Raw genomic sequence first — 16,098 nt, 5'->3', positions numbered from 1 at the left:
GAAAATAGACTGCGCCGCAATAATATCCGAATTATAGGTCTCCCGGAGCAGTCGGAGGGTCAGCAGCCTGAACAGTTTCTGGAGGAATGGCTCAAGTCATCATTGGGAGATGGATTCTCCTCGACATTCGCGGTGGAAAGGGCCCATAGGGTCCCGACCAGGCCTCTTCCTCCTGGAGCCCTGCCGCGGCCTTTCCTGGCGCATCTCCTTAATTGTAGAGACAGAGATATCATCCTCCGCTTGGCACGACAGAAGGGCCTCATCAAATTCGATAACGCTACCATATCGATTTTTTTTTTTCCAGATTTTTCCATGGAACTTAAAAAGCAGCGGGCACGATTTATGGATATCAAGAAACAACTTAGAGATAAGAACATCGTTTACTCCATGCTTTATCCAGCCCAGCTTCGTATCGTTCATAAGGGCTCCTCCTTATTCTTCACGGATCCAGCGGAGGCGACCGAGTGGCTGCGGTCTCGCGGGGGGGTCGAATGTGGAAGACTCCTAACCTGAGTTCCCTGATTAATGGCAACATAGATAGAGCTTTCTGCCTGGGTGCGGAAAATGTCAACAATACCGGACACCGAGTCCAGTGAGGGTATCCCCTATTCAATTTGATTGTGGGCGTATGGAAATATGCTCCCCTACTGTTCAAGTTTTGTTTAGTTTGGTTTTATATACTAGTTTTGGATGTTTACTAAGCATGGTTGCCTCTAATGCTAACTCTTTGCTCTGTGTGATGCTGCAGGACTGCACCCGAATGATAATGATATGTATCAATTCTTCCTCTAAGAGTAAATATGGGGGCTGAACTTATATGTATGACCTGGAACATACGAGGTATAAAAACCCCTCGAAAGAAAATTAAGGTGTTTTCGCAGATTAAAAGATATCACCCTCAAGTTGTAGCACTAATAGAGACACATTTGACAAGAGACACGGCTCGATGTATGCAAAAGCCATGGGTACAATGGTCCCTACACGCATTCCACACTAGCTATTCAAGAGGGGTCTCTCTGCTGATACACAAAGAGGTCAGATGGGAGGCTAAAAAGGCGAGACGTGATCCAGAGGGTCGTTTCGTCTTTGTGCATGCATTTATTAACTCACGAGAGTGTGCTGTTGTGTATCTATAACCCCCCTCCTGCTAACATGTCAATCCTACGTATGGCTCTGGGCTTCTCCTTAAAATATCCGGAAGGCAATGTTATCTGTATGGGGGACTTTAATTTAATTATGAATCAGTCCATGGATAGATTGAGATTGGACGATGTGGACTTAGGGGAAGCTGTGCCTCAACACCCCTCACAATTAGCGCTGTTTATGGAAGGGAGTGGGTGGCTAGATTTATGGAGAATAAACCATCCAGAAGTTAAAGGGTACACCTGCCACTCGTCTACTAGGCAGTCTTTATCTCGAATAGACTATATATTTGGGTCGGGTGGCTTGGCGTTACGGGTAGATAGCATTGAACATGGTAACCGGGGGATCTCGTATCATAGCCCGATCATTCTTAAACTTAAATATGGGCAATCCGATAATAGCAATAGGTCCTGGAAATTAAATCCCTTTTGGTTAAAATTGATAGACTCTAGTGATAGGACGGTTGATCAGTTGAATGGCTTTGTGCTGACACATTCAGAAATCCAAAACCTTGGTCTATTCTGGGATACCTTGAAGGCATACCTGAGAGGATGCTTGTCTTCTACTATTTCCTATATTAAGAGGGTGACAGCGAGGGAGGACGAGGAGATAGAGCAAAGATTAAAAGACTCGGAGGCCACTTGTATAGCTAATCAGTCCAGCAGTAACAGAATTGAGTGGCTTACTTCCCAGAGATTGTATACCCAACATACAGATGCTAAGTCAAAGCGCAAATTATTTTTTACTCGTCAGTCCTACTTTGAGCTAGGGAATCAGGCCAGCACACTCCTGGCCTTCTTGGTGCGCCAACATAGCACCTCCAACACAATATTGCAGATCCGGGTGTCCGATGGCTCATTGGTGTCCTCTACTGATGGAATACTTCAGGGCTTTTATGATTATTATACTTCGTTGTATAAGTCTAATAGTGGTCTAGATGTCGATGAAGGCCTGGATTATTTATCGGATATAACATTCCCCTCGCTGAGTCCATCCCAACGAGCTCTTATGGAGGCTGAATTTACTCTGGAAGAGGTAGAACATGCTATAGCAGATATGGCTACTGGGAAGGCCCCGGGACCTGATGGATTTCCCATTGAATTTTATAGGAAATACCGTGATAAATTAGCACCTATATTGTTGAAGGTACTTAGGGGAATATGGGAGGGAGAATCGATACCCGAATCGTTTTATGATGCTAATATTATCGTGCTTAGGAAGGAGGGGAAGGATCCTCTGGATTGTGGATCATATAGATCAATTTCTTTAGTGAATGTGGACTACAAAATTTTCACTAAAATTCTGGCTACTAGATTGAATGCGATCATATTAGATCTCATACACCCAGATCAAACCGGCTTTATGCCCGGGAAAAATACTTCTATTAATATTAGAAGAGTGCAATCGGTCATTCAATATAGTTCATTAGAGCCGGACAATAAGTGGGCATTGGCTTCGTTGGATGCAGCCAAGGCTTTTGACTCCCTTGAGTGGTCCTTTTTAACTGCATGCCTACGGAAGTATGGGTTTGGGAATAAATTTCTAAGAGGGATAGGTACACTATATGCGAAACCTGGGGCACGTATGGTGGTAAACGGTTCTATATCTGCACCATTTTCCTTGCATAGGGGAACTCGCCAGGGATGCCCTCTCTCCCCAGCTCTATTTGCCTTGGCTATAGAAGCCCTGGCAATACGGATGAGGTCCTCTGTAGACATTAAAGGGATACATATTGCTGATCGAGTGGACATTATTGGTCTTTATGCAGACGATATGGTGGTGTTTATGGACCAGACAGAAGATACATTACCAAAAGTAATAACGATGATTGATAAATTTAGTACATTTTCTGGCCTATATATAAATTGGGATAAATCTGCTTTGATGCCTCTCTCCCATGCCCCAATGTCATGCCTTGAAACCCTCTCGCTGCTACCCATAGTCTCCAATACATATACATATGTCTCAGCACAGTCACCAAGATTTGCATCTCAATATATATACCCACTAGTGGAAGTGGTTAAATCTAAATTTGCTACCTGGGACAAGCTCCCGCTATCTGTGGCTGGTCGTATTAACCTGATCAAAGTGATATTACTCCCAAAATTGAGCTATTGTTTTCAACATAGTGCCGTTTTAATACCTAAATCTTTTTTTGCAACCCTGAATTCCCTTACCACATCTTTCATATGGGGGAAGGCTAGGCCTAGACTTAAACTATCCACTCTGCAGAGACCCAAACAGGGGGGCGGGGTGGCCGTGCCGGACTTCTATCTGTACTACCTTGCTGGGCAGGCTAAAATGATAAATAAGTGGATGCCCGGGGAGTCTCTTCCCAACTCTGAAAGCCATGTATTACATTCAGCTCAAATTGATTGCCCGCTGGGTTTTTTGGAAATGGAGAAAATTACTGTCCCTCGTTTGCTTCCTTTGCTCCGATTGGCTCGATCGATATGGAGGCAAATTAAAAAAGTAACAATCTGTTGATATAGCAGCCGATATGCCACTGTGGAACAATAGCTATTTCCCGGGATTATTAGGCCACCCATCTACTGAATTTTGGATATCGTATGGTGTCCTCACAGTGAGCGATATACATAGCCAGGGGATTTTTGTTTCTTTTGAACAATTACAAAATACTCACAATATACCGAGATCTCAATTTTTTCCGCTACTTACAATTAAGATCTGCTTTCCAATCATATGTACAGAATACGGGTGCAGGTAGAGCGATTTCAACTCTACCGTTAATAGGAATTCTCAAATCACAAGGGCCTCAGGGACTCATCTCTTTATATACCTATCTGTTATCCATAGGCGAAGAATCTACCTTAGATTTAATTAAGGGAAAATGGGGGAGGCTACTTCCAGATACACTAGGAGAAGAATGGGATGAAATCTTGGAATCTCCAACTAGGGTCTCCCCATCAATCAATAATAGGATGATCCAACTGTATATTATATATCAATCCTATTTGACCCCGACTCGTCTATTTAAAATGGGCCATCTTCATTCATCAGACTGCTTGAGGTGTCATTCCAGTGACGCAGATTTCATTCATATGATATGGAAATGTCCTGTTTTTCAATTTTGGAGAGGGGTAACGGTACTGTTGACATCCTTGGTGTCGATCCCTGTTCCACTTGAACCACTGGTATGCCTGTTTGGGGTGTGGGAGGCAGAGACTTGGGATCACCACACGGGAATCTTTCTGAGAGAATCGCTATTTATGGCACGAAAGGTGTTGGCAATGCGTTGGATGGGAGGTTCCTGTTCATCTTAGAGCATGGATTGACTTAGTGAACTCAATTATTCCGTATGAGCGGACACTGTACCAAAACAGGGGTTGTCCAGCTAAATTTGAGAAGATATGGGGAAGATGGAACTCATCCTGTCATACTGTTTAGGTCAAGATAACTCAGTATACGCATAAAAAAAAAAAAGGGTATATGGTTATGCAGACACTCTTCACTCACAGGGCGGAGTCTATTTAGAACTCTCCTGCAAGAGGCACTATTATGTTAGTTTTAGAAGCTTTATTAGAAGTTAATGTAGTTAAGGTTCAAATAAGATGTTAACGATTAACATGCACAGTTTATTATCTTTATAATATTTTATACATGGCTATGTATGGTAATTTTCTGTAACTAACTAATGGATAATGATGAATACAAGCAAATGTGTGTATAATCTATCCTGTAATTAATAAACAAATTTTAAAAAAATTTCACAGTATGTGCAAGACTGCCTTGTATGCCTCTCCAGGTCTCCGTCTAACCATTAGACGACCAGGTGTTGGGCAAAGCTGAAAATTAGACTCATCAGGGAAGATTACTTTACTGGCAAACTTCAGCCTGGCTCTTCTGCATTTCATTGATGAAAAGCTTTTTTTTCTAGCTTTACATGACTTGAGTCCTGCCTCTAGGAGCATGCTACAAACTGTTATTGCCATGCACTTCACCCCAGCTGCCATTTGCCATTCCTTTTGTAGGTTATTTGAGGTCATCCTGTGGTTGATGAGTGACATTCGAATAAGATGACTGTTATCCCGGTCAATGGAGAGTCGTTCTTGCCCTCTGCCGGTCTGTAGCTTTGTTGTCCCCAATGTCTGCTGCTTGACCTTGTTGTAATGGACTGCCGTCTTAGAAATTTTAAGCTTGGAGGCAACTTGACGCTCAGTGTCCCCGTGCTATTAAAGCCAGACTTGAACCCTTCTTTTCCTCACTCAAGACTTTATTTTTTTTTTTTTCCTCCTTTGGCATGGTTAAGTAATTTATTTCATTCCTATTACTTTTGAGATATTACTAGTACTTGCTTTGCCATCCAGCTTGTCCTATTGCAAGAGGATTGTGAAAACCACAGCAGAGTTTTTATACTTTTCTTCGTTTAAGGCCAGCGTCACACTCGGCGTATAAAAATACGGTCCGTAATTTACGGCCGTAATATGCAGAAAAGTCCCCAAAATAGTGGTCCGTATCTCATCCGTAGGCAGGGTGTGTCAGCATATTTTACGCATGGCATCCTCCGTATGTAATCCGTATGGCATCCGTACTGCGAGATTTTCTCGCAGGCTTGCAAAACCAACATACGGACATACAATGGATCCATGTGCTCAAAAAATCGTAAAAACATATATACTATTATATATTGTACACATTTACTCTACCTATTCTATTGTAAGCCGTCAGTGTGACTTTACTGTACACCGCACTGAATTGCCGGCTCTTCTCTCTAACACCGCTGCGTATTTCTCGCAAGTCACACTGCTGGTCCATGTGTAATCCGTATTTTTCTGGCCCCCATAGACTTTCATTGGCGTATTTTTTGCACAATACGGTGACAAATGCAGCATGCTGCAACTTTTGTACGGCAGTAGAAGACCCTATAATACAGATCAGTAAAATACGGCTGATAGGAGCTGGGGCACCTCTCTTACGTCCATAAAACACGGTAGTGACGCCGGCCTAAATACGATGTGGTTTAGGTGATCACCTAATCAGAAGCACATTAAGTAGAATGAGGTGTCCTCTTTGGAATTCAACTGACGCTAGAAGGGAATAGCTGTCAGTCATGGAGAAGCGTTTTTTTTTTTTTTGTTTTTTGTTTTTTTTAGAAAACTGTGCAGTATTTTTTTGCCAGAGCCGTGTGTGAACAAACATTCTCAGTCATGTAACTTACCGTATTTTCCCGACTATAAGACTCACTCCCACCCCCCCACCCCCCAAAAAAAGGGGGGAAAATGGGGGGTGCGTCTTATAGTTGGAATACAGGCTTACCGGCAGAGGTGCGGGGATGAGGAGGCGGTATGGTGTGAGCGGGGTCCCTTCCACAGGTGAGGTGATGCAGCAGAGCCAGGTGAATCATGGCGTTATCGGTGGTGGCGGCTATCTTCCTGAGGCAGCGCGTGCGCAGATGGAGTGCTCTGCTTCCCGGGGCTTCAGGAAAATGGCCTCGAGAGGCCGCGCGTGCGCAGATGGAGATCGTGGGGGCCATTTTCCTGAAGCAGAGTTCTCTGCTAATGCGTACACCAGTGACTCAACCCCCCCCCCCTCCCCCCCCGGTCACGTGATCGCGGGGTCACCAGTGTGTTGGCATGACAACCTGAGGTCTCCTGGAGACCTCTGTGGTTTATTACCGGCTTGCTTTGAGCGCCACCCAGTGGATTTTTAAAAAAACTATGAAAGTTCAAATCGCCACCCCTTTTGCCCCATTCGAAAGAAAATAAAAATAAAATCAAACCTACCAAATGTGTATCACCATGTCCAGAATCACCCGATCAATAAGAGAATTAACCTCATCTCTAAACAGCTTGGCAAGAGTCAAAATGCCAGAATTTTTCAGAATAGAAGACTAATTTTTTTTTCCCAAAAAATGTTTTTGGGGAAAATGGGGGAGCATCTTATAGCCGGAATATACTTGCAATTACTGTAGCGGCAGTCCAGTGCTGCAACCCCCATTTGACACTTCTTTTTTTTTCTCTATTTTCCTTCTGAAAAGTTGGGATGGGTCTTATGGTCTGGTGCGTCTTCTAGTCCAAAAAATGCGTTTTTGGATTGCCACGATATTGCATTAAAATGCAATAACTGGTGATTAAAAATTAGGATCTGCACCACAATAGTATTTAAAAAAAAAAAAGCCAGCTCAGCATGCAAAAAATAAGCCCTCGCCCAAACAAAGATCACAAAAAACAGACGCTAATGGTGTCAGAAAATGGTGCGCTTTTTTTTTTTTTTTTTTTTTTTTTAACGGTCTGGAATCTTTCACCACTTAGATAAAAAAGAACCTAGACATGTTTGGTGTCTGATTCTCCAGGTCATTACAAGTTGATCATGTCAGTTTCAGCATTTAGTGAACCTAGGAAAGGCAAGCAAACCAGTGTGGGATTGCACTTTTGTGTGGTTCCTCCCCCCCCCCCATATTTTCTAGTACGCGACATGGTAAAACCAATGGTGTCCTTCAAAAGTACAATTCGTCCCTCCAAAAAAAAGCCCTCATGGCCATATTGGCAGAAAAGTTATGGCTCTGGGAAGAAAGGGAGTGAAAAACGCAAAACCAAAAGAAGCTCCGGGGCTTAATTTATGATGGTAAATTTAGGTCAATGTTTTGTCTTTATTAAAAAAAAAAAAAAAAAAAATCAAATTTTTGACACATGTGAAGAGAGATATTTTTTTTTTTTTTTTGCAATTTTTAAACTTTGATTATCCCTTTTTAATTCAGATAGTTATGCCACAAATATTAACCCCTTCATGTCCCAGCCTATTTTGACCTTAACGACCTGGCCATTTTTTGCAATTCCAGTGTCCCTTTGAGGTAACTCAGAAATGCTTCAATGGATCCTAGCGATTGAGGTTTTTTGGGACATATTGGGCTTCATGTTAGTGGTAAATTTAGGTCTCTTTTTTGGGGGGGTTTATTTGTGAAAAACAGAAATTTGGTGAAAATTTTGAAAACTGCACAATTTTCAAATTTTGGACCTCGGTTTGTCAAAAAAATAAATATTGGCCCTTAGAAAAATTTAAACTTGGGGTTAAATAATTTAGTGGTAAAAATGTAATTTATTCATTTTTTCACCGCTCAGTGGTGTAAAATTCTGTGAGGCACATGTGGTGTCAATATGATCACTGCACCCCTAGATGAATTCATTGGGGAGTGTAGTCTTGGAAATGAGTTCACTTTTTTTTTTTTTTTTTGTTCTGGCACCTCAGGGGCTCTGCCAATGTGACATGGCACCCTCAAACCATTCCAGAAAAATCTGAACTCTAATATGGCGCCTCTTCCCTTCTGAGCTTTGCACTGTGCCTCAAAATTAGTATTCCCCCACATATGGGGGTAAACCGGTGAAGCACTCGGGGGTTAAAGTGCTGATCACACATCTGGATAAGTTCTTTGAGGGGTCTAGTTTCAAAGTTATTTTGGGGGGTTTACACTGTTTAGGCACATCAGGGGCTCTCCAAACACGACATGGCGTCAGATCTTGTTTCCAGACAATTTAGTGTTGAGTCAAACAGCGCTCCTTCCCTTCCAAGCTCTGCCATGCGCCCAGGGCCGGCGTCAGCACCCGGCACAGCGGGCAAATGCCGGGGCCCTGGGGAGAGAGGGGGGCCCACTTAGCTGTCATAGATACAGCTGGGAGAGCAGAGCAGGAGATAACATGCTCTCTCCCCCCACAAAGTCACTGCTGGCTGCATTCTCAACCCCTATGTGCCAGCTCTCACACAAGCATCTTCTCACTCAGTCAGTGCAGCCAGGCAGGCACACATAGGGGTTAACAGAAGGCAGCCAGTGTGACATTGTGGGCGGAGAGAGCACCTTCTCTGCTCTCCCCCCTGGCTGGCTGCGGACAGTGCTGAAGTTTATCAGGCAGATTCAGGAGCTCCGTCCTACCAGTGCCTGAGTGCACAGGTATCTTGCAGTTGTGGCTCAGTCTGCTGTCTGTCTCCGCTGCCTAAAAATGTGGGTGATGTCTGGAGGAGCAGCTGGTGGGGTGCAGCCTGTAGCCACCCAGCTCTCCCAGAATACATGCATGCTGCACCAAACCTGCACCAGTGGGGTAGGAAGAAGCTTAACCCCTTCCCATCTATATGAAGGTTATTGCTGAACCTTAAAGATAACAATCCGACCCGCATAAATGGGGTTAACCAGATGCCAGGAGGGAGGGGAGCTGCTGCCATGGATAAAACTGAGCTGTGGGCTGTACGTTGGGGCCCCGTGGCCCCAGGCTGGTGACTGGAGGGACTGTGCCCAGTGCTGGCATGTGGGTGATTTCTGCTCCGGAGTCTCAGCTTCTCTCCTCCACATCGCACTGTGCAGTCACAGCAACATTGGTTGTCTGTCCAGGTCCCAGCAGCTGCCACTGCTCCCACCAAGGACATGGCATCACTTAACCCTTCCCCTGCAGCCACCGGCAACAAATCCACATTATTCCTTGATTAAATCAGGTTCCAACCCAATAGAGGAGCAGACATTTCCTGCTGCCATTAGGGTCCGGGAGGGGGTGACATTGGCTGCCCTGCTACTCTGTAGTGGGGGGTGACAAGTGTAACATGGGGTAACGATGACGGAGAAATGCACAGGATAATAGTGAGCGCGACAGAGGGCAGTGTATGGTATGGAGCAGTCAGGGGGTGGGCTGCAGGATCCCCCCCATACTGTACATGACTGCTCGGGACAGGGAGGCGTTTAATGAGCTTCTAATGACGGGGCACTAATTGGTTCATTGGGGTTTGTGGAAAGGATTCAGCATCAGGTCCCTCATTAATGCCCGAGCCGCACAGATCTGTTGGGGCAGCAAAACCAAACAACGTTGTTTATGTAGAAAAGTCTTTGTTTCATAGAAAAACTCAAAACAGAAAAGCACCTCTCCTGTATATATACTGCACAGCACCTTTCCTCCTGTGTATATATACACTGCACAGCACCTCTCCTGTATATATACACTGCACAGCACCTCTCCTGTATATATACACTGCACAGCACCTCTCCTGTATATATACACTGCACAGCACCTTTCCTCCTGTATATATACACTGCAGAATCTACAATAGCTGTCATGTAAGAAGTGAAATCTGGCATTGTACTATACATTTCTCTGCCGTATCTGTGCATCATAAATCAGGGTATGTGTTAAAGAGGGGGGGGGGGGCGCCCACTAAGACTCTTTCGCCCGGGGCCCTCAAACCTGGAGCCGGCCCTGCATGCGCCCAAACAGTAGTTTCCCCATATGTGGGGGTAATCGGAGTACACAGGATAAATTGTACAACAACTTTTGGGCTCTAATTTATTGTTACCCTTGTGGGGGTGGGGGGGGATTGGATCTGAAGTAACTTTTTTTGTGAAAAAAAGTTGTTTTTTTTTCTACATTCCAAAAATTCTGGTGAAGCACCTGAAGGGTTAATACACTTTAATGTGGTTGAGTACCTAATGGGGTGCAGTTTTTAGAAGATGCCCCAAAGTGACCCTATTCTATCATATAGACCCCCTCAAAGTGACTCCAAATGTGATCCCTATATAGAAAATTGTGAAAATAAAAAATCGCTGTTTAACTTTTAATCATAACAAAAACCTTTTGAGTGAAAGGAAGCATGTGGGAAAGGTTACTTAACACAATATACTTAAGGGCATGAAAATTCAAAGTTGGAAAACTGAGAAAAGAACAAACAAATTTGGCAAATTCTGTAAACTCAAATCATAAAAAAAAAAATTGTACTGGACAGTGGAATGCTTCAACAGATCTTGACATTTACCAGAGTTGCCTCCATAAAGGGACAGTGGTCAGAATTGTAGTAATTGGCCCGGTCATTAACGTGTAAACCACCTTTGGGGGGGGTAATGGAGTTAAGTGAAGAAATTTAGGAAAATGAGTGTACATAAAAGGGAATTGTGAAATTGATTACTCTAGCATTGCAGAATTTTTAAAGGGAACCTGTCAGGATTGTGCCTACAATGTCAGGTTGGTGCCGGTACACGGATTAAAATGATACCTTGGTAGATGACATCCGCCTTGTGGTTTAATCTTTTCAGTTTTGAGTTATTGATATGCTCTTGCCCTGAGGTGACCGGGGGAGGGTCTCTAGGTATTCATGTGTATGGCTTGACAGGTCACTGATCCCTCACTGACCTGCCCCTATTTTACATAAAATTATTTCAGCAGTTGGCACATTTCCTGCGGCATGATTGCATGTATAACATGCATTTATTTTATTTGATGCTATAAATAAATTCAAAAACTGTGGCAAAATGGTGTCACCTGCACTGGATTGGGTATCTGATTGCCGCTGGCTGCAGATGCCATTTTTGCTACTTTTTTTTTCTTAAAATGTACTGCATGTACTTAATCAGTGAGCTGTCAGAAGCCATACCGATGAATACCTAATCAGAGCACCACATAAAGACCCGTCCCAGAGCATGAGCAGATCACGAACTCGACACTGAAAATAAAGATTTAAGGCCCCTTCACATTAAGCGACGCTGCAGCGATACCGACAACGATCCGGATCGCTGCAGCGTCGCTGTTTGGTCGCTGGAGAGCTGTCACACAGACAGCTCTCCAGCGACCAACGATGCCGGTAACCAGGGTAAACATCGGGTAACTAAGCGCAGGGCCGCGCTTAGTAACCCGATGTTTACCCTGGTTACCATGCTAAAAGTAAAAAAAAAACAAACAGTACATACTTACCTACAGCCGTCCGTCCTCCAGCGCTGCGCTCTGCTTCTCTGCTCTCCTCCTGTACTGGCTGGGAGCCGGAAAGCAGAGCGGTGACGTCACCGCTCTGCTTTCCGGCTCACAGACAGTACAGGAGGAGAGCAGAGCACAGCGCTGGAGGACAGACGGCTGTAGGTAAGTATGTACTGTTTGTTTTTTTTTACTTTTAGCATGGTAACCAGGGTAAACATCGGGTTACTAAGCGCGGCCCTGCGCTTAGTTACCCGATGTTTACCCTGGTTACCAGTGAAGACATCGCTGGATCGGTGTCACACACGCCGATCCAGCGATGTCCGCGGGAGATCCAGCGACGAAATAAAGTTCTGGACTTTATTCAGCGACCAACGATCTCCCAGCAGGGGCCTGATCGTTGGTCGCTGTCACACATAACGATTTCATTAACGATATCGTTGCTACGTCACAAATAGCAACGATATCGTTAACAATATCGTTGTGTGTGAAGGTACCTTAACTGACAACCACAAGATGGATTTCAACAACCAAGATATCATTGTAATCAGTATAACGGCGCCGACCTGACAGTCTGTAGGTTACTGAGCACAATCCTGCTGACAGGTTCCCTTTAACTGCAATTGTGTTGTTTTTCCTAATCAGTTTCTTTTATACTATGCATGCCTCTTCCAGATTTAAGAACGTTCCTCACATGAGCTTTGACGACGTTGGAAGGGAAGCTGATCAAGTTTTCAATCTTCACGTTGACACCACAGGAGAACTAGAATATCCAACAAAGTACGTATGATCTCGCGTGTCTACCCATAAATATGCTTTGTGATTATTGAATAGATTTTGCAAGATCTCCATGCCTTTTGATGGAAGGTAAGTAACTTTCATAAAGATCTGCGTCCTTTTAATTTGTCTTCTGGGAGTGTGAACAATAATAAAATGATGTGCTTTATGTATAATTTAGGGTATGCTTGCACCTAGCAGATATGCAATTTATTTTTTGACTCAGTCGTATGTATGGGGTTTAAAGAAATTTTATGCTTCATAAATCACACATTGAGGTGCAGAAGATGGATTATCTGTTGCAGAATCTTTTTTTTTTTTTTTTTTTTTTTTTTTTCAGTCCTATGGTAGAAGGAAAGGTGACATTCAAAGGTACAACTGGGGACGCACAAGTCCCCCTCACTGCTAAATTGACAGGAAAACTGTCGCTTGGAAGCAGGACTGTGGAGTCGGTAAGCCAAACCTCTGACTCCTCAATTTCCATGACCTCAACTCCACCAAAATGGGCTCCGACTCCACAGCCCTGCTTGGAAGAAGGGATGAGTGGAAAAATGGAAAATTGCCATGTTGTGGCAACCCGTTCACAACCTTGCAAAAGGTTTTTTGTTTACTCCCCCTTGCCAGAGCCATGACTTTTCTTTCGTCAGTTAATCCTTATGAGGTCTTACTTTTTGCCGGATGAGTTGTACTTTTGCATTATTACACTATTGATTTTACTGTATACCATACTGGAAAACATTTAAAAAAAAAAAATCCCTAATGCAGTGAAATTTGTGCAAAACAAAAATGCAATTTCAGTTGTTGTTGACTGTTAAACTTTTTTTTTTTTTTTTTCCTAACAGAATTTCTCGCTTTTCAAGTGTATATCATCTATCTATCCACATTTCCAAAAATTTTGGCGCAGAAAACACTAAGATTTATTACATTGGTTTAAGAGGAGAATGGACAGAGGTAATAAATAAATTCAAATACGCTGCAAATACGTTACAGACGGCAAATGATTGGCTAATCTAAAGCTGTGCTTACGTTATGACTTAAATAGCGCAAGTGCAATCGGAGTGCTGTTGTTCTATTGAGTGCTTCTTCCCATCTCTCCGTGCACAGTTCTGCTCCTAAAATAATAGGGACACACTTCTGCGCCATGTAGTTGCCTAGGGCTTATTTTAATCAATTTGTGCTAAGGCTCTTGTTGGCAAATTCAGGTTCACAATCGGTCAGTTCAAATCCATTTTGACCAAACCTTTTCTTTTCCGTGTTTTTTTTTTTTTTTTTTTTTTTTCTACATATAGATAGTTGTCAAATGGATAAAACACATTTCATGCAGTTGACTCCAGTATTAAACAGCAATTGTTTAAAATGGAGTCCTAACCCAAACCGTACAGAATGCAGGGTTAAGGCTTAAACCGTTTGGATTCATTGTCTCATTTTCTATTTGCAGGCACATCGCCATGAAGTGACAATCTGCAACTATGAATCTGCCGCCAATCCTGCTGATCATGATATAACACACATCAGCCCACAATCCCACTTTATCTCCTAGAGCAAGTGCAGCGGACCATAACTAGTTTTAAGGAACTCTGCAGAGGGATACAAAATCTTGATCTGATAATGTTGACATGAGAAGTGCCAATTATCTTCATTTCCTCAGAAATGTAATAGTCTAGAAAATGTTGAGAAGCAACATGCACAAATAAAGGTTGTCCATTATTTATTTTTTATTTTTTTGGTCTTAAAACTAAAAGCTTGGACTGGTATGAAATTACAAAATGAATAATTCTTGCCTTACCTGACTGATGCTGCAACTTTCCAGGTCTCCTTGGCCAACAGTATGTCTGCTGCAGCCAAGTCTGTATCAAAATGGTTTCGCTCCAGGCTATGTAGACCAGAAGAAGATTCAAGAAGTGGTGGCTGGGGGGGGATCGGTGAATAGTTTCTGTGGGTTTTGGTTTTTTTTTCTTTAAGGGGGTGAATGGACATGGGCAGATGTTTATATGCATACACAGCATACAGTTGAGAATCTAAAAATATATATATCATGCTTCTTACTGAAACTTGGCTTTGTTGGTGTTTATTTGCAATCTAAAAATATTTGATTAAAGTGTTTTTTTTCCACCATTTGTTCTTTCTTGCATAACTTGACTCCTATGGTTATTCTCCACCCCCCCTCCCCCAAAAAAATGCATGTTCAGAATTGCACATTTGCAACAATTTATAGTATTGACCTGATGCATCGCATAAAAATTAAGCAACTTTGCAAATGGCTTGGTTTGGTTTACAGGGAATCTGTTGGCAGGTTATTTATTGTTATAGCGCCATTTATTCCATGGCGCTTTACATGTAAGGAGGGGTATACATAATAAAAACAAGTACAAGAATCTTAAACAATACAAGTCATAACTGGTACAGGAGGAGAGAGGACCCTGCCCGCGAAGGCTCACAAGGGATGGGTGAGAATACAGTAGGCGAGGGTAGAGCACTTTAATGGACAAGAGACCCTGTTTTCAGGTATGTCCTTTACTGGACTGTGGTTTGCTGTTTCACTGCAATGAGTGTTTCAGCTGCAGGAGCTTATCGCTGCAGCCTCATAATCTAGTCACTACTGCACTGATTAGCAGGTGGTGGGGTTACACACAGCTCAAAATCCATTTTGTCTGCATATATTTTCTTGCTTTCTACGATTTTACATTGAGTTGAGACTTAATCTAGATCACCCAGCAAACACTGGAGCAATCTGGCAGATCATAACCTGAAGGAGGCTGATCGGAGCCCCTCAGATAACAGACAATGGTCTTATTCTTACTAGAGATGAGGGAATGTTTGGGTCCTTCTTTAGGCTACTTTCACACATCAGGTTTTTGCCGTCAGGCACAATCTGTCAAATGTTGAAGAAAAAACGGATCCGTTGCAGATTGTGGGAAAACTGATGCGACGAATTTTTTTTTTTTTTTTTTTTTTTTATTTTTTTTCCCCCGACAGATCTGACTAGCATAATCAGATAATTGGATTAAAAAACAATTGGCGCATTCTCAGTTTAAAAAAAAAAAAAGATTTTCCAGATCCGGCTTCCATTCTAGCAAAAAGCCGGAAGTGCCGGATCTGGCACCTCCAGCTTTTTCAGAGACAAAACATTACTGTATACGATTTTTTTTTTTTTTTTTACCAGACACCAGAAACAGCTTGTTCAGTCGCCATGACAGGACTAACGAGAGAGGGAATCCACCCTTCAAGGACAGGAAACCTACAGACATAAAAGGGCGGCACCTCTCTCGCATCAGTTGGTTTCCTGTCCCTGACAGGGGACCCTGCAGACATACCTTTAGAAGCAAGGTGAAGATAAAAGACTGTACCCAGCCCTGGCAGACTGGTTCAGGAGGCGGGAGCTCCCCTTCCTTGGTGATGGGAGTCCTGGGGGTGCCACACCACAGAGGGCTGTGGGGGTAGGCAGCAGCAGGGGGAGTGCTGACTTTGGGTGTCCCATCGCCGCAGGTACAGGTGCATATAACGT

The 16,098-nt window shown here is 43.2% G+C and overlaps 1 protein-coding gene across 2 annotated transcripts in view; it reads left to right on the top strand.

The window, feature by feature from the left end:
- PITHD1 (PITH domain containing 1) overlaps positions 1–14,708 on the top strand; it is a 44,591-nt gene extending 29,883 nt beyond the window's left edge. For both annotated transcript variants that reach the window (XM_069757147.1, XM_069757146.1), the window contains 3 exons: positions 12,492–12,596; positions 13,436–13,544; positions 14,032–14,708. In XM_069757147.1, coding sequence (XP_069613248.1) covers positions 12,492–12,596; positions 13,436–13,544; positions 14,032–14,133 — 316 coding nt within the window. In that variant the 3' untranslated portion in view covers positions 14,134–14,708. The remainder of the gene's footprint in view (positions 1–12,491; positions 12,597–13,435; positions 13,545–14,031) is intronic.
- Positions 14,709–16,098: the final 1,390 nt, after the last annotated feature.

The sequence above is a fragment of the Ranitomeya imitator genome, chromosome 3 (genome assembly GCF_032444005.1).
Source record: "Ranitomeya imitator isolate aRanImi1 chromosome 3, aRanImi1.pri, whole genome shotgun sequence".
NCBI lineage: Eukaryota > Metazoa > Chordata > Amphibia > Anura > Dendrobatidae > Ranitomeya > Ranitomeya imitator.
Note: the sequence above shows the minus strand (reverse complement) of the source record. Positions and strands in the feature narration are given on the sequence as shown.